Source organism: Gigantopelta aegis, chromosome 12 (genome assembly GCF_016097555.1).
Source record: "Gigantopelta aegis isolate Gae_Host chromosome 12, Gae_host_genome, whole genome shotgun sequence".
NCBI lineage: Eukaryota > Metazoa > Mollusca > Gastropoda > Neomphalida > Peltospiridae > Gigantopelta > Gigantopelta aegis.
This window is the reverse complement of record NC_054710.1, coordinates 20928001-20951969: the sequence shown is the minus strand read 5'-3', so window position 1 is coordinate 20951969 and position 23969 is coordinate 20928001. Positions and strand designations below refer to the sequence as shown.

Here is a 23969-nt window from a genome sequence, read left to right as displayed (position 1 = left end):
TTTTTAAACCCAGCATTTTATTATTTAGAAATGACACAAAATGTAACATAAAAAATCACGTCAAGCGAAATCGGGCTGCTTGTTGACACACAAAGTTACAGGTCAGTTATACCAGGTTGTAAAACAAAACATGCTAAAATGTATAAATATATTCTTTGTGACCTACACATTAGTAATTTTAAATATCATATTATTAACCAATATATATTTTCGACTTGAAATGATGATTGGGATGTTGCGGTCACGAACATGCTTCATTCTGTCAAGCCAGTCCTAAGTGGCAGTCCTCTATCAGGCACTGCAGGAAGGATGAAGTAGTCTTGTGCTGTGCCCCCATATTTGTCGCATTCATTTATTTTAACCCTCTAGTGCCCAAGTACTCAAAATAAATACCAAACATTAACACATTCATTCAACTTATAAGTGTTAGTGTACATTGAACTCTTCCATGTTGATTTTTACATTTTCATAAAGTATATAATTTTAATAATGTAGCATATCTTCTACATTGCGCATTTAAAGAAAATAAGCATATGTTACATGTTATTAACCTTGTAAAATGCATTATTATGACATATATCTGTATCAAAAATAAACATTAGAGTCCAAGACAATAAGATAAAATAACTTAGTGTCTCAGAAACTTGATAGAAAATAAGTTGTCTTTGTGCCCCTTTTGAAGGAAAAGTTTGCTTTTGTGCCCTTCCAACTTGGTGTCCCACTTTTTGTTATTAAACCGAAGGCAACACTTGCCATGCCCCCCAAAAATTGAAATTCGACCCCTGACCCTGCACAAACTTCCACAAGTGAAGATATGTTTGTGAGAAGCTTGCATATAGTTGAAGATATGCTACAGCAAGTTTGCACAAATGAAGACATGCTTGTGGCAAGCTTGAAGAATTGCCAATTAGCTTACTTGAGCTAAATGTAAGCTTACATGGCTTCCTAGAGGTTTTTTTTTTTATCAACTAACTACATTAGAATACACGATGCCCCAACTTACCTTGCCATAATGTCAGACGAAATATTAGCGAGTTATTGATGTACTGGTCAGTGTCTGGGGTTTTTATGGAACAAATCCACTCTGTGCTATCATGAGATGATACTCGGGCTATCTCCATAACGTACAATTTAATGTTAGAGTTGGCTCGGTTTGTTGCTATCCCACACTTGGGGTTATAACCTCTGGTTGTGTCTCCGATTTGTGAGCACTTCGAGTGTTCCTGATGCAGTATGCCGACAACACTCGCCTTTTTAAATTTCCTCTTAATGAACTGGACTGTAGCGTTGAGATTGATAGTGTTTTCCACCTCACAGATCAGGGTCAGCGGTTTACCCAGCACAGGTGCTGAGGACGTCATGCGCAAGGACACCTTGAGAACTAAGCAGAGACCAATACTACATATTTTATTGTCATTAAATTACATGTACATGCAGCAGGTTACATGTACTGCGAGAAACAATACAGAAATCATGATGAATACCAGACCTGTCAACCCTCGTAGATTCGGCAGGAGTCTCCTGGTATTTGTGCAGGAGACAATTTCTCCTGTTAAATGACATTTTTGTAGGAACAAAAAAAAAATCAATCCCCTTTTGCCAAAATAACATAAGGGAAGTAACTATGACGGATCTGAAGTGCCCAGAGTTGACAGCAATACACACGATGCATGTTAAAATCACGTCACAGCAAGACAAAGAAAAGACCAATTAGCTATATAAACATACTTGTGTCAGTTAATTTTGTATGTTTGTGCAGTAAAATGTTGGTAACAAGGGTACACTTGAATAGAATTTTTTTTTGACAATTAATAAATGTTGTGTTTGATATAAAGTTATCCACGGAAATGGGTATAATTCCGGTATATTTCACACAATGTCCGTAATGAGGTTTTACTTATGATTAATGGAAATGCAATGTTTATTGCATCATTATAATGATTTTAAATAAGTACCACGCTACTGTTCCTCATTATAGTAAAAACTGAATATTAATTTATAAGATTTATATAAATTTGTCTTAGGTACACAAACCACGAATGATGATTGTAAAATAACCTGTAAGTGTAATGCCGTAAATGTACTAATTAAATTTTTTAATTTCTTGTTAATGTTCTTAACATTTTTGATTAAAAGAGATTTTTTATAAAAATATTTATTAATCATAATATTTAAACTTTAAAAAGAAATATATACACACTTTTTTTCTTTTTTTTAAATTTTTTTTTTTTTTTTTTAAAAGCCAAGATCTAAGGTTAACAAGTATATATGACATTATGTAGTGTTCATATAACTTATTGTAATAATGTTTACAACAACCTTGCGATTTTGGGTTAAATTGTGTGAAGTTAAAAAATCTCCTGTTTTTTGACAAAATCTCCTGCTTTTTCAACACACACCTCCTGCTTTCTCTTGACTAAAGGTTGACAGGTCTGTGAATACACAAATTAAATGAACATGCATACAAGTTACATGAACATACATTATCATGTTACATGAGATATACTCAGCGTCACTATTGAAGGGTCACTCATATTGTTAGTACTACATGTGTCAATGATGCCCGTCCAACACACTAATTATGAAAGAAGGAATGTGTGGCCTTCATGGATTAGGTCCAGAGTGAGGTTTTCTAAGTAGCATTTGGATTTCAATATGAGTAATCATCTATACAATGTTCCATCCGGATATCTTTTTCACGATCTTATTTTGCATTTCTGTATTAATTTATTCAGTAATAAAATAGCAACGAAATATTGGATGGCATCTCTGAGAACTGCATAAAGAAGAAGGAAGGAAGAAGGAAATGGTTTATTTAACGACACACTCAACACATTTTATTTACGGTGTAACACAATATCCTCACATTAAAGGAACAGATAGCTAACTAATTTCTCCTGACATTAAAGGAACGACGATGGCCAACGGAAATCAGTCCAGAAATCTCCCAACTAATTCTCCTGACATTAAAGGAACAGCGATGGGCCAGCGGTGGTCAGTCTATAATTCATATATGAACTTTGTGGACGGTGCGAGATGACCGCGTACGACTGTGTTGACGGACAGATTCGGCCTCAACCGACCAATGTCGCTGCATAACCCGCATACCTTCCTCGTGCCAGTAGTGTTTAAAAGAAGAGCCAGCAAGCTCTATCGACAGTCTTTTCTCAACCACGAAAAGCTCCGGCCAACGGCAATCCAAGAATCAGCTACTTTGTTGACCCAGCCAGTCGTTATACTTTCTGACGAAAGTAAAAACTGAAACATCCGACGATAACGTGAGGCAGATGCAGTTCCTGTGAACATTTTATCCCGAACCACGATCATCCTATCAGTTAAATCTGCGACGAGAACCCAGAGAAGAACTGAACTATACCTTGTGAAATGTGTAACTTAGAACCTATTAAAATCTTCCTTAACTTGATCGATCTTCCGAGTTTATCAACCGTTGTACGAGTGTTTCACAACGCGCGCTCGTACAGCGACGACTATAAAAGAGTACTACCACATGGCCTTTGATGTACCAGTCGTGTGCATTGGCTGGAGCGAGAAATAGCCCAATGGGCCCAATGACAGGGTGCATAAAGAACAGCAGCCAATCTTTACATATGGCATATGCATGACACCTGGACGATTGGATACAACAGATTTGTCAAAATTAATGTGATTCTATACCTTGCAAGTAAATATCAATATGCATGCATCAGATCACATTTTGGACATCATATTTGAGGTCAGCACCTTGAGAAACATAACAAATAATATATTACAACCCATAATATATATTTAAAAACCCTAACATTACAAAAGTTAATTGTCTTTTTGACGTAGCAGGACGTTTGATATCAGTTAATAGCAAAGATTCAAAATGGCAGCCATTAACTGATATCAAACCTCCTGCTATGTCAAAAAGTCCATCGGATTCGGATTCTATTGGCAAAATGGCCAAAGAAACAACTCTGCAAACTCAACTGTTAAGAAAAAAGTTTAAATTTGCCCATCCCTAGCAATGATAAGCGTAATTAATTTTGTCAAAAGGTCAACTAAAAATAATGAAATCTTCAAAACATCTTGGGTAATATTTTATTTGTTTGCTGGGGTGTCGTTAAACATTAATACAATTCTATACTAAACTTTTGTTGAAATTCTTCAGACATACCAACTTTTATCCCAATTTTAAAATTTACTGTCCTCTGACTTTTATAAACTGTATTTTAATTTAAATTTTGAATTTTTATATTGATGTTTGATCATTACGCATTCACCTTACTTTGACACCCTATAGCTGCTATCAATGTATTTGTCATGCTGGGGTGTACATTCATTCAGTCACACATTCTTTCTTAGTCTGTCTGTCTGTCTGTCTGTGTCTCTGTGAAGTCATCCCATTGACGAAAATGTTTTTCAAAGGTATGGGATTGTATACTTACATTGTACTGTGAGATTGATTGTGTTGCTGTCAGCTTCATGATATATATCACTAATATTCAGCAAACACCACCACTGATTTCTGTCCATTTTCGTTACTGATTTTATAACGAACTGATATTTCCTCACATTCGACTTGGGTTTCTTTGTGCCATATCCACAAACACTATAGTACCGATCATGTATCCAAGTTGGCATAATAGTTGGACTTTGTCTGCACTCATCACCAGTCTGCCATATACGGTGATATTTATATCCTGAGTTAGAACGGCGCAAATTTACAAAATAATTGTCGACAGTAGCTGCATTTGACACAGTGCAAGTGAAGACAAAACGTTGATTCAGTATTCCATATGGTGCTGAAGCTGACAGTGCTACTTTGAAAGCTGAAAAATAATTAATCCGTATTGATAATACACCGAAAAACACAGAAGAAAAACTTTATGGAGACCAAGAATCCCTCCGTGTCATTGTGAGATTCATCCTGGCAGCAAACATCTCTCTGTGATATCATTACAAGAAGGAATGGAACGAATAATAACTTTAAACATTCTGAGAGTAGTGCTAAAACAATCAGTACACGTCCCCTCCAGGTCCAAACCATTTTTGTATCTCCTATATTCAACAGCCATAATTCTCTGAAAAATGGTACAAAGGGTCGAGGCATGCTCCCCGAGAAAATATATTGGGGGAAAAATTTTTTTAATGTGTTTTGTTGTCTATCTGTCTGACTCTCTCTCTCTGTCTCTGTCTCTCTCTCTCTCTGTCTCTCTCTCTCGTCTGTCTCTCTCTCTCTCTCCGCACGTCTGTCTTTTGACACGCTATAGTGCTAATAAGTCATCCCATTGACGAAAATGTTTTTTAAAGGTATACCAATAGATGGGATTTCATACTTACGGTGTACTGTCAGAATGATTGTGTTGCTGTTCTTTTTATACGTCAGACCTTGCATCTCACACCACCACTGATTTCTGTCCATTTTCGTTACTGATTTTATAACGAACTGATATTTCCTCACATTCGACTTGGGTTTCTTTATGCCATATCCACAAACACTATAGTACCGATCACGTATCCAAGCTGGCATAAAAGTTGGACTTTGTCTGCACTCATCACCGACCTGCCATATACAATGATATTTATATACCGTCTTAGAACAGCGCAAATACACAAAATACTGGTCGGCAGCAGCTGCATTTGACACGGTGCAAGTGAAGACAAAATGTTGATTCAGTATTCCATATGGTGCTGAACCAGACAGTGCTAATTTGACATCTGAAAGAAAAAAACCCACATTATTAATAATAGTGGGAACTAAACTGAAATAATCCTTGTGTTGGAATGATGCAAACCCGGACCACCAACACATACTGATACTTTAAGAAATGAAAAACGCATAATTTTACCCTGTGATGATAAAAAAATACCGTCGGTAAGTAATTTTGTGTCTAGACGGTGGTAATTAATGGCTGGTCTAATTACCAAATATACACCTGCCAACCAGGAATCACGGGTGGAAGCCACTGAAAGTATAGTCCAATTAACTAAGAAAATACAGTTATTTCGACACTGACAATGGTGATTTATTTTGTATTGTAAAATAATATATACTTATTGCTGGCTTATTGGGACGGATATTACTACAGAACATTGCGCAAAAATCAGGTAGGTCTACGTTTGTTTCTTCAGTTCTAAGACGTGATGCGTTAAATATTATGTAACCAGGGCGTATTCACTGGGATTGTACAAAATGGCTGCGCCCGTTATATATAATAGCCGTCACATTTAACCATTTTATTAATTAAATATAATAATATACTTGTTGATATTAAGCAATAATGTGCATTATATATAGTTTATTATGCGTACCAGTCCAAAAGCCTTGCGCCAGCATTAATCCATTAAGCATTCTGCGAGTAGTGCTAATTAAAATTAAACTCAGTAAATCGTCATCAAATTTAAACCTTTTTTTATAGTGTGTAATAGACTTCAGCTCAATTATCCAGGCATTCTCAAAAAACAACAACAACAAAACAACACCCAACCCAACCCAACAACAACAAATATTAGGAAAACTATATGTTGGACCCACGGACGAACAAACAGGACAGTGATACAACTCGACATATTTATATGCTACCATATTTAATTATAGCAACAATTAAACACACCGAGATACCTAAACAACTACTCAAGTTCAGCCAAATTGGTCCAGAACTTTCCTTATAATCAGCAGTAATACGTTTTAAAATCCCACACGCACAACCTGACACTGCTTCTTTAACAGCGCAAACATTCTCAAAGACCCTACAATATAGTAACAGTCAGTATACACATGCGTATGCCAAAACCTGAATAGGAGGGCAAACAAATGTGTTTATCTGCATGTAAACAACGGAAAATAAAATTATTTTAATGGTAATTGCGTCACTGTTTTTGTAAGCTTAGATTAGCGACACCCCAGCACAATAAAATACATCAGCTATTGGGTATCGAACTATGGTAAAGGCAAAATATCAAGTGATGATCAAGATCAATATAAAAATTCAACAGTTAAATTAAAACAAAGTGTAAAGAACTATGCAAAAAAAAAAAAAAAAAAAAAAAAAAAAAAAAAAAAAAACACATAAATAAAATTAAATTTTAGAATAAATGTCAGAATCTCGAAAAAAACTCCAAAAAAAGTTCAGGATGGAACTGAAATGATTCCATCAATTTTTTTTAATCAAATATATATTTTTTAGTTTCTTTCAGATGCTTACACTCCACCAAAATGTGGCGTACCGTCAGTTTACTGACAATGTTCACACTGAGGTGGAGGATCCTTCTTCAAAATAAATGAATGTGTCAAGTATGTATGACCGATGCGGGCACGACACAAAACTATTTCATCCTTCCTGCACTGCCTACAGGAGGACAGCCACTCTCCCAAGGCTGGCTTGATAGCATGAAGCTTGTTCGCAACCGCACCGTTCCATTCATCTTGCCAAATATGTTTAATATCATTACCCCTGGTGCAACATCAGGGGCGTGCGCAGAAAATTTTGCAGGGCGCGAAGCCCGTGGTTGGGGGTCTGGGGGGCCCTCCCCCCGAACATTTTGAAAAATTGACCCCAGGATTCATAGGAATGTAAAAAATCGGGATATGAACTTTGTTTTCGCCTTGAGCGGGGGGGTTCGACCTCACACCCCCCCCCCCCCACACACACACACACCCCTACGCACGCGCCTGAACATGGCTGGGCACCAAACAAAATACAATATATTTATTTGCAATGAATAAATAGACACACTTTCGTATCACCATCCACGAAAGTGAATCTGTGAAAATAATAAATATGGATGTAACAAAATCCTTTATTTTTTTAAAGGATTTAATGACTGTCCAAACTTCGTCACTAAATATTGATGCGAAGTCAGGCAATCTCATGAAAAATATTGTGTCTAAAGGAAAAACTAAAGCATAAAGGGCTACCAGTATGGTGAAAAAGCATGTGCCGTAAAATGTAAATAAGGACAAGAAGGCAAGAGAGAGAAAGAACGTTTGATTTTTTAATTTATTTCAAAACACTGTAACACATGGTGCGAATGCAGGAATTTTAACAGAGCGAGGTCTAGATGGGGATCGAGTTATGCCAGAAAATATATTGGGGGGGGGGGGGGGGGGGGGAGAAGAAGAAAATGTCTGTGACCAGGGGAAGGTTTCGACCCCCCAAACCCACCTCCTGCACACACGCCTGAACAAAGAAAGTCCTATATAGCCCTAGCTACAAATTTTCGAAGCTATCTTAGCGCTGTGATATCGTAAAACCGTCGTAAGCTATGACGTCACAACTCTACGACGGATTTACGATATCGGAGCTTCTAAAATCTGGACCCTGGGATTTAGACCTCACATACTTTCTTTCAGATAAACAGTCACACCACAAAGTTTGTTTTGTTTAACGACATCACTAGAGCACATTCATTAATTATTCATCGGCTATTGGACGTCAAACATTTGGTAATTATGACACGTAGTCATCGGAGGAAACACGCTACATTTTCCCGAATACAGAAAAGGATCTTCTATAGGCACTTTCCCACAGACAGGAAAGCACGTGCCACGGCTGGTTCGATCCTGCGACGCAAGCATCTCAAGCGAGCACTCGACTAAACTAAATTCTGTCCCCCCTCTCCCCCCCCCCCCCCCCCCCCGTAATTTATACTAGGATTTTTTTTATTTTTTTTTATTAAACTGATTATTTGTTACAGATTTCCCCACAACAGTTGTTTGGTTTATTTTTATTTGTGTCCCTTATTCATTGTGATTTCAGTTCTGAGTCGTTATCTGAAACTTGGAGCAGTGTGGCAGCTTTCTACTTCATTCCTGGATAGATTCCATCTACCTCTTGCACTATAAATATAAATATTCGCCTTGGTGTCGCCATTATTTGGTTTAGTACTACCAGCAATCACTCCGAATAATCGAGCCAGGTAGAATCCATTGTCTGATCATTGCCAACAGTGCATCTGCAGTCCGGTCCGGAATGCATTCTATGCATAGAATGCAGATTTTCTTCTTGTCAGCCACCAAACACCCATCCACCCTTTACACTGTGCCCACGATGGTACTTCCGGCAAAATTGGATTCGTCAATTTGCACTACACAGCCATTCCAGGAAAAGTGTTGCAATTACCGTAAAAAGGTGTCGCCAGCAATTAACAATAAGAGGAATTAGAATAAATAACTCAGTTGTTGTATTTTTTATAAGATACCGACTTCGTTTCGATAAACACTTCATGTTAAGTTTGATCGATTCACATAAAACTAAATGGCTTACGGGTTAAGTGTCTAAAAATGCCACTTTTGCCATGTCGCTTATTTATATTCTAGCATTATGATCAAAATAAAAGTAATATGCATTTGTGACAAAAGCCCGCAGTTGCTAAATATTTTTACGATGAATACTGTTTGTCACAAAATGAATGAATCTTTTCATTAAGTCTATATTTTACATATGTATGGGCGCCATGTTTATTGTCGCCAAAATTGCATTAACGTCCGTAACAATAAAGTGACACGGCAAAATATCTGAACGTCATATTAATTGAAACATCACATCTGTCTATTTCACCTCACGATGCATTGTATTTTTAAAAAACCCCAAAGACTTGGGTCATCTAGACAAAATAGTAGAAATTAGAGTCCGTTACCCGAGTAAAACAACTCTGTCGCATATAAAACATTAACGTCCATAACGTGCACTATCTTCAAACGGTGCATTATTTTATGAATTATTCACCTACATTTAAAGTAACAGACTAAATTGTATTTTGGAAAATAATAAGATATTCAAGAAACAAAATATATTGTAAAATAAACATGATTATATGTGAACTCATTAACGTCCATAACAACTAATGTCCGTAACGAAAACTTTCTAACGTACCCTGCTTCGAAATCGGAACTTTTATTATGCCACAACCAAATGGGTCGACACCGTTGTAATATCAACTCGAGCAGACGACAATTTGAAAGTATAGTTTGGGCGAGTGTGTGAGATACCATGAGATATATTACCTTCAAGAAATCGTAAGTACATTGATTTTCAGTTTGTTTACTAATGTATTTTATGAAATATATATATATTTTCTTTTCCAAACTTTGAACGATTTAATAATCTTTTATGCACGGTGGTGAATTGGTGTTGTTGTTTAATTGGTGTTTGATGACATTGGTTCGTTACGGACGTTAATATTTTACTTCTCCATGTTGTTAGTGATAAATAATTTAATAGGCTATTAATTATAATACGACTTTATTTTAAAAGTACAGAATAATTACTAGCACATATCCTGATCTAGAAAAAATATATACATATCCATGTACAGTCGAATCAGTAAATAATGGCCATTTAAAGGAACCGGCAAGATTGGTTGTCATGGAAAGGTGGTTGCTATACCATGTATACAGATAAAATAAAGAAGGAAAAGCATTGGGCGGATTAATATTGCGGCTGTTATGGGCAGGTGGCTGTTATATATATATATATATATATATATATATATATATATATATATATATATATATATATATATATTATAGGTGGCCTTTAGACCAGTCTGGATTGTATGTATTCCTATGAACTAAGTGGGGCGGGATCTAGCTCAGTCGGTTGAGCGCTCGCTTGAGGTGCCACGTTCGCAGGATCGAACCTCTTCAGTGGATGTCTATCATTGGGCTTTTTCCCATTCCAACCAGTGCACCACCACTGCTATGTCAAAGGCCATGGTATGTACTGTCCTGTTTATGGGGAAAGTGCATATAAAAGACGTTAATAAAATAATTTAATATTATGGGCTAAAATGTTCAACAAATAATTTCAATATTTGTTTTTAGTCTGTGTGATTGAAACAATGATGCATATACGCGTATTGCGAAAAATATACATGTTTTATATTACAGATGCCATTGTCGAACGCTGAACGTCAGAAAAGATGGAGAGAAAAACAAATATTTGAAAACAGAAACATATTTTACGAAAGAGAAAGACAGAGACCCAGAAACCGCTATGTACCCGTTGCACAACTGAGTTTGGCTGCTTTGAAGAAACAAAGAAAAGAAACAAATATACGGGTTAAAAAATATTACATAAATAAAAAAGAAAAGGAAAACAACCAGAAGAATGTCATGGAACATAATTTAGATAGTGGCAGTAAATACCCTAGTTCATGTACTAGAAGCAAAATTTCAACACAGGACATAACTGGTAAACTAATAGTACAAATGCCGATATTAAAGAACAGTGTGTCTGCTGGATTAAGAAAGACATACAAACGAGCTTTACGTAGATCTTACAGAGAAAATGAAGACCTTAGGATGAAAATAAAATGTTTGAATAGAGACAAGAAACGTTTACAGAAGAAACTTGAAAGAATCCGCAGAAATGAAAGGTGTACAAGTGATAACTCGTTTTTAGCGGATTGTTCATCAATTGAAGAAAACACCCTGACACCACACAGAAGAACAAAATTCCAAATGAAAAAATCTGGTTTAGATCCAAAGGGATACAAATTAGTAAGAAGTCGGTTGCTTATGTCTAATGCAATAATAGCAGATATCAAGGCGAACATGACAAAGAACAGAAAGACTTATAATATTGCGTGCGCAGTGGTAAAGAAGTACAGGTGTTTGTCAACATTTAGTAAGGCCGTTGGAATAAGCAGACGAAAAAGCATGAAATATTTGTTGCCAAAACGTACACGGAGAACAATAAAAGTACAGCTGCTGGAGACTGTAATTGCATTTTTGGAGCGTGAAGACAACAGCGTTCTTCTGCCTGGAAAAAGGGATGTTAAACGTACTCGTGGGGTTGCAAATCAGAAGCGGCTTTTGACAGACTATCTACACAACATTCATGCCAAATTCCAATTGGAAAATCCGGATGTAAAAATATCAAAGTCTGTTTTTTACCAAATGAAACCAACATATATACTACATGCTAACTTTTCAGCAAGAAGAACATGTCTGTGCCCTCGTCACCAGAACATGGCTCTGAAATTACGGAGTTTGAGGCAATTTGGGATTCAGTCTTCCAAAATCCCAGATGTATTCATCAAGGCATATGATGACGAACATATCGCGTGTGAAATTGATGCGAAATGTTCAGAATCCATCAAGTTTATAAATTGGAAGAAAGTAAAAGATGGAGAAAAGCTGAGATGGAAAGAGGTAGAAGAAACAGTACCAAAAACGAAATTCAAAGAAACATTTATGTCAGAATTATCAACATTTAGACAGCACGTAAAACGTGTACAAATACAGTATGCAGAGATGAAACGATTACGAATGAATCTTCAAGCAGGACATGTACTTGTATAGATGGATTTTGCGGAGAATTTTCTTTGTTCGTCAGTAGAGGAAATTCAGTCAGCATACTGGAACAGCACGATGGTCACGCTACATACTATTGTAGTTTACTTTCCAGATGACCATAGCAAGAAATTGCAAAGCTTTGTTGCACTTTCAGATCTGATGCACCATAACTCGACAGCAGTGTATGCAGTTCTAAGAAAATTATTACCTATTCTGAAGAAAGAGTACCCGCAAATCGCAACTGTACATTATCTAACAGATTCACCAACAAGTCAGTATAGAAACAAATTTATTTTCCAGATCCTACAATACCATTTTCTTGAGTTCGGATTGGAAGCAAGATGGAATTATTTGGAATCTGGTCATGGCAAAGGGCCATGTGACGGGTTGGGTGGCAGTGTGAAACGATCAGCAGATATGGCTGTAAAGCAAGGAAAATGTAGCATTCAAGGAGCCCAAGATTTTTATGCATGGGGTCTGTCAAATGAGGAAAACGGAAGCAAGGTGAAATATTTCCTTTACTCACATGATGAATATGACGCAGCAGCAAAAGCTATGGAGAAGAGGCTCACGCCAATGGTAATTCATGGTACACTGAAGCTACACGCAGTGGTACCTGTATCAAACACATCGCTGTGCGTTCGAGAGCTCTCTTGCAATTGTCAGTCGTGCATTAGAGACCCAACCTCTACACCTTGTGAGGGATGGACAGTTCATCAGTTAAAGACAAAACAGACAAAAGCATCAATCCAGGACTCAAAAGAAAAAGACAAACAATCAAATACGTCAGTTGTCGAAGAGACCATAACACATACAGCTGATGAACAGTCAAATGCGTCGGTTGTCGAAGAAGCTATAACACATACAGTTGATCAATGGGTTGCTGCTGTTTACGATGGAAGATGGTACATTGGAGTAATAACTGAAACTGACGAAAATGACTCCACGTGTTTAATAGAATTCATGACAAGATGTGGGAAGTACGAAAACCTTTTTTAAATGGCCTCCAATTACAGACCAGATATGGGTAGCCAATGATAAAATCCTGCTACAGCTGGAACAACCACCCAGTGCACTCGGGAAAACTAAGAGATGTTTTAAACTCGAAATGCAGGAGATTGAGAGGATTGGTCGTTTATTTAGCTTGTAGACAGACCTAAAAAGAAAATGATGATTTGTTTATTATCTACAATGACAATGTTAACTATTTTATCAGGTTCTTTGTTAAATCTGTTTGTTACATTTGTTTTAAAATGTTTGCAATTACTATTTATTGGAATACACGTATGTACTGTTTTGACAAGTTACTGGTTACACAAGTAAACGGAATAATACATTTCGACGATAACATACGTAACAGCCCATTATACACAATGGATATTGTTTGTTTTGAAATAAAATGTAGAACAATATATAATTTGTGTCTGCATTACTATAATACCGGTTTCATGTTGTAGGTTTTTATTTATTATATAATTTTACTGACGTCCGTAATAAAATGAACTTTTCTTTAACGTCCGTAACGAAATGTGTTTCACTTCAAATGGATTGTATAAATATTTTGGTAAAGACAAATTCATGTTATAACAATCCACATGACACATCACACACTGAAATCAGCGAACAAATATGCTTTGTTGTTTGAAAGGACCCATTATTTCTTATTTTCAAAACGAAAGAGAAGTAAAATATTACACTTTATACAAATGAAAACATAATGTATCCTATCCCGTTTCTATTAAAACATGGATAAATATACCATACAGAGTTTATGGTTTCTTAAAAGTATGACATCCAGTAAAGGGAAATCCAACTTCAATATTTTCATAACTTTATTTGAATAAAAATGGCATTGTTATTCACTTTTTATTAACCTCCGTAACGTGATAAGGTATATGTCATAGTCAAAACAAGGTATTTCGTAAACTATGACTATTAGGTGTGTAATTTTCAAGAATTGGGTTCTACATTGATAGTCCTTACTGAAAATAGTGCTTTCTTACCTATCCCATTGAGTTAATTTTTTCACAGTTAGTCAGTTTTAATTGTAACACTTTTCCTGGAATGGCTGTACGTACAATGCCCGGGCCGTCGATCTTCTCGCATTTTCGAGTGAAACTAATTTCGCACAATTTATGGCAAAACGACGCCCAGTCCACGTTAGTGTTCCCCGAAAAGCCAAGTTGATGTTTGATGGTGACGAGTGGATCGACTTCCAATCACCTACCAGTACATGAAGGTCAAACTTCCTCCAGCGTCATGTTGGATTTCTCGAAAACATTTCCTGTTCAAAATCATCCAGAGAATCATTTATGTTACTTTTTAATCAAAGAAAAAAATTCAATGCGACGCCTAGTATTCAATTTAAAAAACGTGTGTGTTAGGTCAGGTCAGGTCAGGTCAGAGGATTTTACGTGCACATTAACCGGCTCCTCTGTTCAGGACAGGAGTGTGTTAGTGACAGCCCGCTGATTAACCCATCCACCTGTGATTGGAACCGTTTCACTGGCCACTTGTAGGCAGCATCGGGCAGCTGCAGAAGTCCATGCTTTTGATGGGATATAACATTAATCTAGTCTGGGGTGCTGTTACATAATCGTTTTGGACAGTGTACACCGAGTCCTGCTACACGTGTGTGCGAAGAATTTTGGTGCAATGATTTTTACGGCGTACGTTTGTTTCTAAAATAAAGTATACTGTAATGTCTGTTCTATTAATATGTAGTTATATTACTAAATTACAGAAACTAAATTGTCACTTTTATTAACATTGTTATACCACATGTAAAAATATTCCATTTACTAAAAGTTTTGAATCATATATCGTTGCCTCTGTAGTGTAGCTATGGTATTAATGATGCATTCTTTCGTGTTTTGTATGTCTGTCTTGTGTTTTATAATATGTACTAATGTCATTTGTATTTCAGATTATACAGGAGATGAGTAATTGGAGACTGCAAGTGAAAAGACAATTGGAGTGTGAATAGTAAAATAATGGTTGAAGGTTGAAGGTTCAAATCCCAACAAATTATTAATATTTTTATTTTTTTATATTGTAATTAAATCTTTTTCTTTTCTTGCTTTTCCCCCACAAAAAAAACTATGCACTACTTTTTTAAAGAATCCCCATTTAAAAAAACCTACAGGATAAATGGTGGAAAGATTCTAGAACTGCTCCAAATTCTGTTACCTACAATCTAGACCCCTGCCCCCCCCCCTCCCCCCCCCACCCCCATCCCCAACCACTCCTCTCGTCCTGCACATCCCTGTACACATTTTAGAGTGAAATAGTGAAATTTTCACTCCAAAATGTGTTATCATCACTGAGTGACTTATAACACTTTTATTTCACCGATATTTTAAGATATTTCACTAAATGTTATATAATAAAATAGATTCACACACAAAATACACGCACTCGCACACAATTTCCTAGCATCTTCAGATACCTCATGTACTTGTATTAAGAATTACATATACATATATGTATGTATGTATGTATGTGTGTGTATGTGTGTATCTATGTACATGTGTGTATATATATAATTTATTTAACATTCTCGCTCCCTCACCCTGTTTGTCTCGGTCGGTCGGTCTGTTTGTCTGTCTGTCTCTGTTTCTTTAAAATTAAAAACAAACTACTTAAGCTCAAGCAAACCATTTGTTGTCTACATTTCTATTTTTGTCAGGGACGGAATTTAGCACATTCAGTTGAGTGTGCGCTCGAGGTGCTTGCGTTGCAGGATCTAACCACGTCGGTGGATTCATTCAAGTGATTGTTTTTTTTCCTTGTTCAAACCAGTGCATCACAAATGGTCAAAGGTCGTGGTATGTGCTTCCTTATCTGTGGGAAAATGCATATAAAAGATCCCTTGCTCCATTAGGAAAAATGTAGTGGGTTTCCTCTGATGACTACCTGTTAGAATTACCAAATGTTTGACATCCAATAGCCGATAATCAATTAATCAGTGTGCTCTTGTGGTGTCGTTAAAACTTTTGTCTTTTTGTCATGACAATTTTCTGCATTCCAGGAATTGTCACAGTTAAATATGTCACTTTACACAATTACCTTTATTAGCAGCGGTGTGACTGGTGGAAAATATCACCACAGTGACTGCCAATATGACATTCAGCTTTAACAACGTCATACCTGTAAATAAATAACAAATAAGTAAGTTAGTACATATAAGTAAATCGACGGTTGCAATTTCCCCAACTTACGATGGGTGTGTTCAGATTAACAACTAATGGGTTATACGACGAGAATCGAGTTGTAAGAGCCCTCAAACTAGCAACTAGACCATCGTAAAGTCGTGACAGCAAAAAGTTGGCTAACTTTCTTGTGACAGTTGGTAGTCTGAGCCTAACATTACATACGTACAACGTAATTTTGGGAAGCGACGTTGCAGCCAATGAGAACACGGGCAAAAATTCAAGGTTACTGAACTCACAGTGTGGCGGTTCCTTCAAACGAAGATATAGAAACTTAAAAAAACAAATTCTTCTTAACTGTTTATGGAGTTTTAGACTATTAACTACTCAGTTGCCCCCCCCCCCCCCCAAAAAAAAAAAATCCAAGCTACGGCCCTGGTCTCACAGTTATTATTTATCCAACTATTTTTAAATTGTCAAAAAAGAAAACAAAAACTACCCAAAACTATAGTTTGTGACAGGCCATTGTGACAACATTAGTTTGGCATTGTACACAATAAATATAAAATAGTTTACCATAACAAAAATGTGGCATGTCACAGCAACACTGACGTAATGACACCAGTCGCATGGGCTGTTGCTGTGGTGTGTCACCTGCGGGTGCTGAGGCCTTAAAACTAGAAACAACCGCATTATGTTATGACGTCGCTTCCCAAAATTACGTAATTCGTTATGCACGTGAAATCATTATGACACACGTGTGTCATACTGGTTATATTCCCCCTACAGGCCCGTACGCGAGGGGGGGGGGGGGGGGGGGGGGGCGAAGGGTGCGTACGCACCACCCCCACAGTCTGCCGAGGTCCGTCCGTGGATGTGTAAAAAATATATTTGACATATTTTGAGGCAAAGAAACGTTTCAAATTTGCTTCCCAGGATGCATGAAAATGCATCTCCTGCATTCTAGCTTTCGGAGGGGCATGCCCCCGGACCCCCCTAACAACTCCGGCCCTTTGGGCAGTCGATTACGCACCCCCTCATATAAATTTCTGCGTACGGGCCTGCCCTATATATCTTGAACTATGTGGATAATACAACTTTTATACAAAATAATATTATTTTTGACGTGTATTATTAATATGGGATTTATGGGCCACCACACGTCGTTTCCAGTTGTTTGAAGTTATTTTTCTTGAATATTGGTCGTTCAGAAGTTATTTGGATGTTCCGCTTCAAAATACTTACCTCATCAAAAAGGTTAGAAGTACACAAGTAAGCTAAAACTAAAACAAAAAATATCACCATATATTGACTTAAATGTTTATACTTTAATGATATTAGGTTATAATAAGAAAAAACATCGTTATTTTTGCACTACGCGATATCGTTGCTCATCCGCGCCAAAATCCATACCGCGAGGATACTTTTAGTTACAATGGTAAATCTAGTTTTAATTGTTTATATCAGGCCCGTATTTAATGGGGGTTCGGGAGGTTCGTCCGAACCCTCCTGCAAAAACTGAGGTCCACTTTTTTCTTTTCTTTTTTTAATATTTGCTTGTCTCCACAATACACCCATCTGTGGGTCTTATTATGGTATGGCGCTGTCCGTCCGTCCGTCGGTCTGTTAACTTTTTCATGTCCTAACCATATCTTGCATACACATGCATACAGGACCATCAAACCTCACATGTAGGAACAACTTGGGATGGCGGTGTGTCGCGTACTATTTCTAAGTCACTGTGACCTACTTTTCATGGTCTACTGTACAAAACAGTAAATGCTTGTCCAGACCACATCTTGTATACAGATGCATACACGACCATCAAACCTCACATGTAAGAACTTGGGATGGCAGTGTGTCGCGTACTATTACTAGGTAACTGTGACCTACTTTTCACGGTCTACTGTACATAACAGTAAATCCGTATCCAGATCATACCTTGCATACAGATGCATACAGGACCATCAAACCACATGTTGGAACAACTTGGGATGGTGTTTGATCCAAAACAAACTGTTAATCCATCTCATTGCAATTACACATAATTACAAATGAATCATACCCGTAACATATATTCATTAATATAGATATGGTTTTCCATCAAACTCCTGAGGGGCGTATCATGTACCTCACCAGTACTCTTGTTGTAATGGGGGCCGGCTGGTTATTGCCCTAATTAAATGAAAATGTCCGAATCTAGATAATATTTATTCATATTACCATTACTACCAAACAGCTATATAGGGTTGCAAATGAATCACTACGCATTTGTACATGGATGACAACTAATTTTGCAGGTGGAATGATGGAAATAAATGGTTAAAACTAATAAAAGGTTTCAGGTTAGCACATTCTGCCCAAATATCTCCATAATTTTTTCCCCCAAATTTGAGGTTTTTCTCCAGCACTAGGACGCAGTTGCCCCCCCCCCCCCCCCCCCCCCCGTTTCCTACGCTTATGCACGTACCTTTTCTGTTACTAACGTTATAATGAGCAATTGCCAATAACCTTAACTCCTGTTGTGTGCTAAAATTTCATTATCTTAAAAACAAAATAAATAAATAACCGTAATAAAAAATATATAATCTACAAAATAGTCGAAAGTCAATGTTTTAAAATGTAACTTTTTAACTTTCAGATGCCAGGAAAACGCGTTTTAGGCTTTCGAAGATTTCACATTTTCCTGGGAGCATGCACAGGTATCCCCAAACAATAACGTCAGATATATTATAGTTACATTATATTAAATTATATAAGAATAATTTATTTGCATAACACCCGAATATGGGCAGAGCAAAAATAACAATATATATGTAACTATAGCATTTGTATTACGGGTTTCTGTTTGGGAGTACCTGTGGGAGCATGCCCCTGGACGCCCCCCCCCCCACCCCCCCAAATAGAGCTCGGGGGCTTCGCGGCTTTAGGCAACTTCATATCTTAAAGTGATTCCGAACTAGAAAATATACACATGTGCATGTATAACTTTTTCTAGAATGTCACATTTAGTCATATAGTCTGGTCGATGCTCATTCATTAATTAGTTAGACTATAATTATTATAAGTTAGTCTTTCACATAGCAAATACGAGTATTTATTTACTAGTTTTTCAACGTTATACATTGATATGAGGTTTAAATATTCCTGTTGAAACATTTCTGGAGTTTTGAAAAAATTGAACGATTTTGACTTTTTGCGTTGTGTTAAGCATTTAGATTTTGTTACGCTAGTTGAATCTTGGCACTCTGAGGAGTCCAAAAATAGTTTAGACATTAACTCGTTTGAATATTTTGAAAAACATCGAATATCTGTAAAATCTAAAGGTGGTATTATATTATATTTCAAGAAACATCTGAAGCAGTATCTTCATCTTATCAAAACAAAGTGTCCGTATGTTCTTTGGGTGAAAATATCAGAAAATCTGCTTCAACTGCAAAAAGATGTCTTGCTGGGATCAGTATATATACCACCAAGCATTTCTAGCTACAGTTTGACATGTGCCACAGACCCTTTCTTACAAATAGAAAATGATATCAATAGTTTAACAAGTAATGACTGTCACATTATTTTAGGTGGAAATTTCAATGCTCGCACTGCAGATTTATCGGACTATATACCCCAAGATGATGACCAGTATGTTCCGGTTCCAGAAGATTACTTATTAGACTCATGTTGTAATCGAAATAACAAAGATACAATAATTAATTCCAATGGCACTAAACTTACCAATCTTTGTATGTCGACTAAACTTAGAATACTTAATGGTCGGACATACGGTGACACATTAGGCGCATAGGGGCCTACACATGTTATAAATACAATGGCGTTAGTATGATCGATTACATGATTGCTTCTGAAGATTTTGTTGAAAATATATTGTATATGTGTGTTAAACCATTATCATTACTAACAGACCATTGTCAGGTAGTTGTCCATCTAGTATCTAAAAAACATGTACAAAACAAATGTGGATATAAATATGAGAAATTACCAGGTAGATTTAAGTGGACTGAAGAAAGTCAAGCAAAGGCTATATGTTCTATTCAATGTCCAGATGTTGATTCTCTTCTAAAATCCTTTATAATGAATAACTATAGCAATGATAAGGAAGGTGTTAATAAAGCAGAAGCTGATATGAAGGTAGTTCTTTCCACCATAAGCCTAAAGTCCATGACTTTGGTTAAATCTTCAAATAAACCTAAACGTAAGCGGAAATGGTTTGATCAGGCATGCAAAGAATACAAATTTTCTGCACTTACTGCTTGTAAAAACATGCAAGAATATCCCAATAACAGAATATTTCTTGAAAGGTTTTACTCCGCAAAAAAAGCATATAAACGCCTATGTAAATATAAAGCTCGTCAATATAAACAAAATATAATATCACAAATTGAAAATCATATAAATGGTGATCAACAAAAATGTTGGTATCTAATAAAACAACTGCAATTATCAGATAATAATATAGACATTCTACCTGATCCAGATAGTTGTTACGAACATTTTAAGAAACTCACTTCAGATTATTCAAATGAAGGCCACATTTAAATGCCGCCTAAATGGAACATTCCTAACCCGTCTCTAAACATGCCTGTATCAGCTACAGAGATTATGGCGAGCACTAAATTATTAAAGAATGGCAAGTCCAGTGGAAAAGATTGTATTGCCAATGAATTACTAAAATCAATTATGTGGCCTATGATAGACTACTTTGTTAAATTATTTAACTTGGTATTACAAAATTCGTCATTCCCAGAAAAGTGGAATGAATCAATCTTAAAAATGCTACTTAAAAAGGGAACCAAAACAGACCCTAACAATTACAGAGGAATTGCAATAAGTTCATGTGTTGGAAAACTATTTACAAATTTTTTGGCAAGAAGACTCAAAAATTATTTGGAACAAAACAATATACTTAGTATGAATTAAAGTGGTTTTCGTGAGAACCACAGAACTACTGACAATTTGTTCATTCTGCAATCCACAGTACAAAAATATATCTCTGTTAACCAACCTGTATATGCAGCTTTCATAGACTTTAAAAAAGCTTTTGATATGATTAATAGAGAAAAACTATTAATGAAATTAGTGAAAAGTGGCATCACTGGTAACTTTGTAAAATTAATTCACTCTATGTATATAGGTGACTCATATCAAATTAAACGTCAGCAGGTACATCACCCATGTTCCATCCCAGCCGTGGTGTACGACAGGGTTGTAATTTATCCCCTTTGCTTTTTAATATCTTTATAGATGATATTGTTAAGTATTTTGATGCACAATGTGAACCTATTGATATGAATAATTTGACAATCAACCATCTCTTATTCGCAGATGATTTGGTGCTTCTGTCCCCTTCAGCATCAGGGCTCCAAAATACGCTGAATGCTGTCAATCAATATGCTATATGTAATGATCTTCCCATTAATGTTGAAAAATCTAACATTATTGTCTTCAATAAGCGCAAAATGAACACAGATCATCTTAACTTTATCATAGGGTCCTCCAAAATTAACATATCTAATGACTACACATATTTGGGTATCACTATAGACAGCCATGGTAAATTCAACATCGGTGTAAAGTGTTTAAAAAACAAAGGACTTAAATCTTTAAATCACTTATTAAAATCAATTCTCAAACACAATCCACCTATCAATATTTGCATTAAACTATTCAATACATTAATTAAACCAGTGTTGTTATATGGGAGTGAAATTTGGGGACCACAAGTTTGTAACACAAATTATTTTACTCTTGATGTAGAAAAAGTACACATAAAATTCTGTAAATGGATTTTGGGGGTCAATAAATATACCAGTAATGCTGCAGCATTAGCAGAATTAGGAAGATTGCCACTGACGTATGATATAATTATTAATGCCTTTAAATATGTATTACATATCCAGACTTCAAACAACCCACTGTTAACTGCTGCGTTTATTGATAGCTCAAAGTCAGCTCAGAACAACAAACCGTTGTGGGTAGCTAAACTTATTAATGCTGCAAACCTAATTGGAATTCCGACGCATCTATCTTCAACTCCAGAATTACCGACTGCATGCACTTTAGGTGAACTCGTAATTAAATGCGAGCAGTACTTTTTGCAGTATATTACGACACAGCTAACATCAAACAAAAATTCTAACAAATATGGTAATAAAATGCGCACATATATGTAATTCAAAAAAATATCGAGTTCAGTTGAGTTCTATTTAATAGTCTCGAGTTCAGTTGAGTCCTATTTATTACATACCAAAGACTATGAAAGCAGAAAAGCTTTTAGTAGGCTTCGTTTAAGTTCACATTCACTTATGATTGAAACCACCTTTCCCTGCGAATGAGAGATATTGTCCCAACTGCCCCCTAGAAGTTGAAGACGAATATCATTTCATTATGACGTGCCCTATATATAATGCTTTTAGAAATGATTTACATCAAAACATAATAAAACAAGAATCACATTTTTCTTTTTTGACTAATAATGAAAAATTCTTATTTCTTACACGCAACAATATTCCGGAATTATGCAATTTTGTAAAGAGATGCTTTAAGTTGCGTGAAAGCATATGAGTTGGAAGTAATTTCAAATTGTTTGCATTTCACGTCTGTATAAACTAATGGAGAATGTACGAGGGTGTGTGGATTCGTGAAAAATAATTCACGAACGCCATAGTTGATGGTTTTTTATGGCTCTACACTTCTGACAATATTTGCTTTTATCTAAATATTAATATCACTAGTAATACGGCTTAAATTACATATGTATTTGTTGATTCAGATGTTTGTTCATGTAATTAATGTATATTTATGTTACTGTTACTGCAGATAAATGTATATTATATTGTTATTTTTGCTCTGCCCATATTCGGGTGTTATGCAAATAAATTATTCTTATTCTTATCCAAAAGGTCCCAGCAAATACTTAGTCACTCGAAATGCTGGTTACGGGCCTGCATACTTACCGCAAACTGGCAAATTGTAAACATTGCTTTATTTTTATCAATAAAAATTACTTCGTCAACAAAAACTTCTGCATTTGACGTCATAGATTTTCTTTGATGACGCACAATTGCTATTTAAAGATAGCGCGCCAAAATATATACCGCGTCATAATACATACCTAGACGATATTGATTAATTATGTTTTACTAAGATAAAAGTTCTTCATTTATCTGTATTTTAAAATGGTGTAAAGTCCATGAAATGTATAACGCTAGAAAGAAATTAAAACAAAATAATAGCGACCAAAACTATGATTCAGCCTTGTCGATCTGGCACGTATGAGGTCATGTGACACACACTAATTTTAGCTATATAGTCCTTCCTATAGGGAACGCCTTTTTTCATACTACAAGTTATTTGTTTCTCAGTCTGAGACAATTGTTTTCTAAAATGGATACATAAATAGTATTTGTTTTTTTTATTTCCAAAACACTTTTACTTTTCTTCTTACGTCAAACAAAACTGAAACACATTTTTGTAGGACGATGGGAGGGACTATGTAGAAAGTTGTTATGTTGTCAGTG

General features: G+C 36.0%; 1 protein-coding gene across 6 annotated transcripts in view; it reads right to left on the bottom strand.

The window, feature by feature from the left end:
- LOC121386622 overlaps positions 1-23969 on the bottom strand; it is a 49565-nt gene that overhangs the window by 25256 nt on the left and 340 nt on the right. For 2 of the 6 annotated variants that reach the window (XM_041517583.1, XM_041517585.1), the window contains exons 2-5: positions 16355-16435; positions 5326-5703; positions 4431-4814; positions 1004-1381 (exon numbers count right to left, since the gene is read on the bottom strand). In XM_041517583.1, coding sequence (XP_041373517.1) covers positions 1004-1381; positions 4431-4814; positions 5326-5703; positions 16355-16433 — 1219 coding nt within the window. In that variant the 5' untranslated portion in view covers positions 16434-16435. Of the gene's footprint in view, positions 1-1003; positions 1382-4430; positions 4815-5325; positions 5704-14289; positions 14571-16354; positions 16436-20431; positions 20976-23969 lie in introns of those variants that run through there. The other 4 variants (XM_041517586.1, XM_041517584.1, XM_041517587.1 and 1 more) reach the window with 4 other exon arrangements.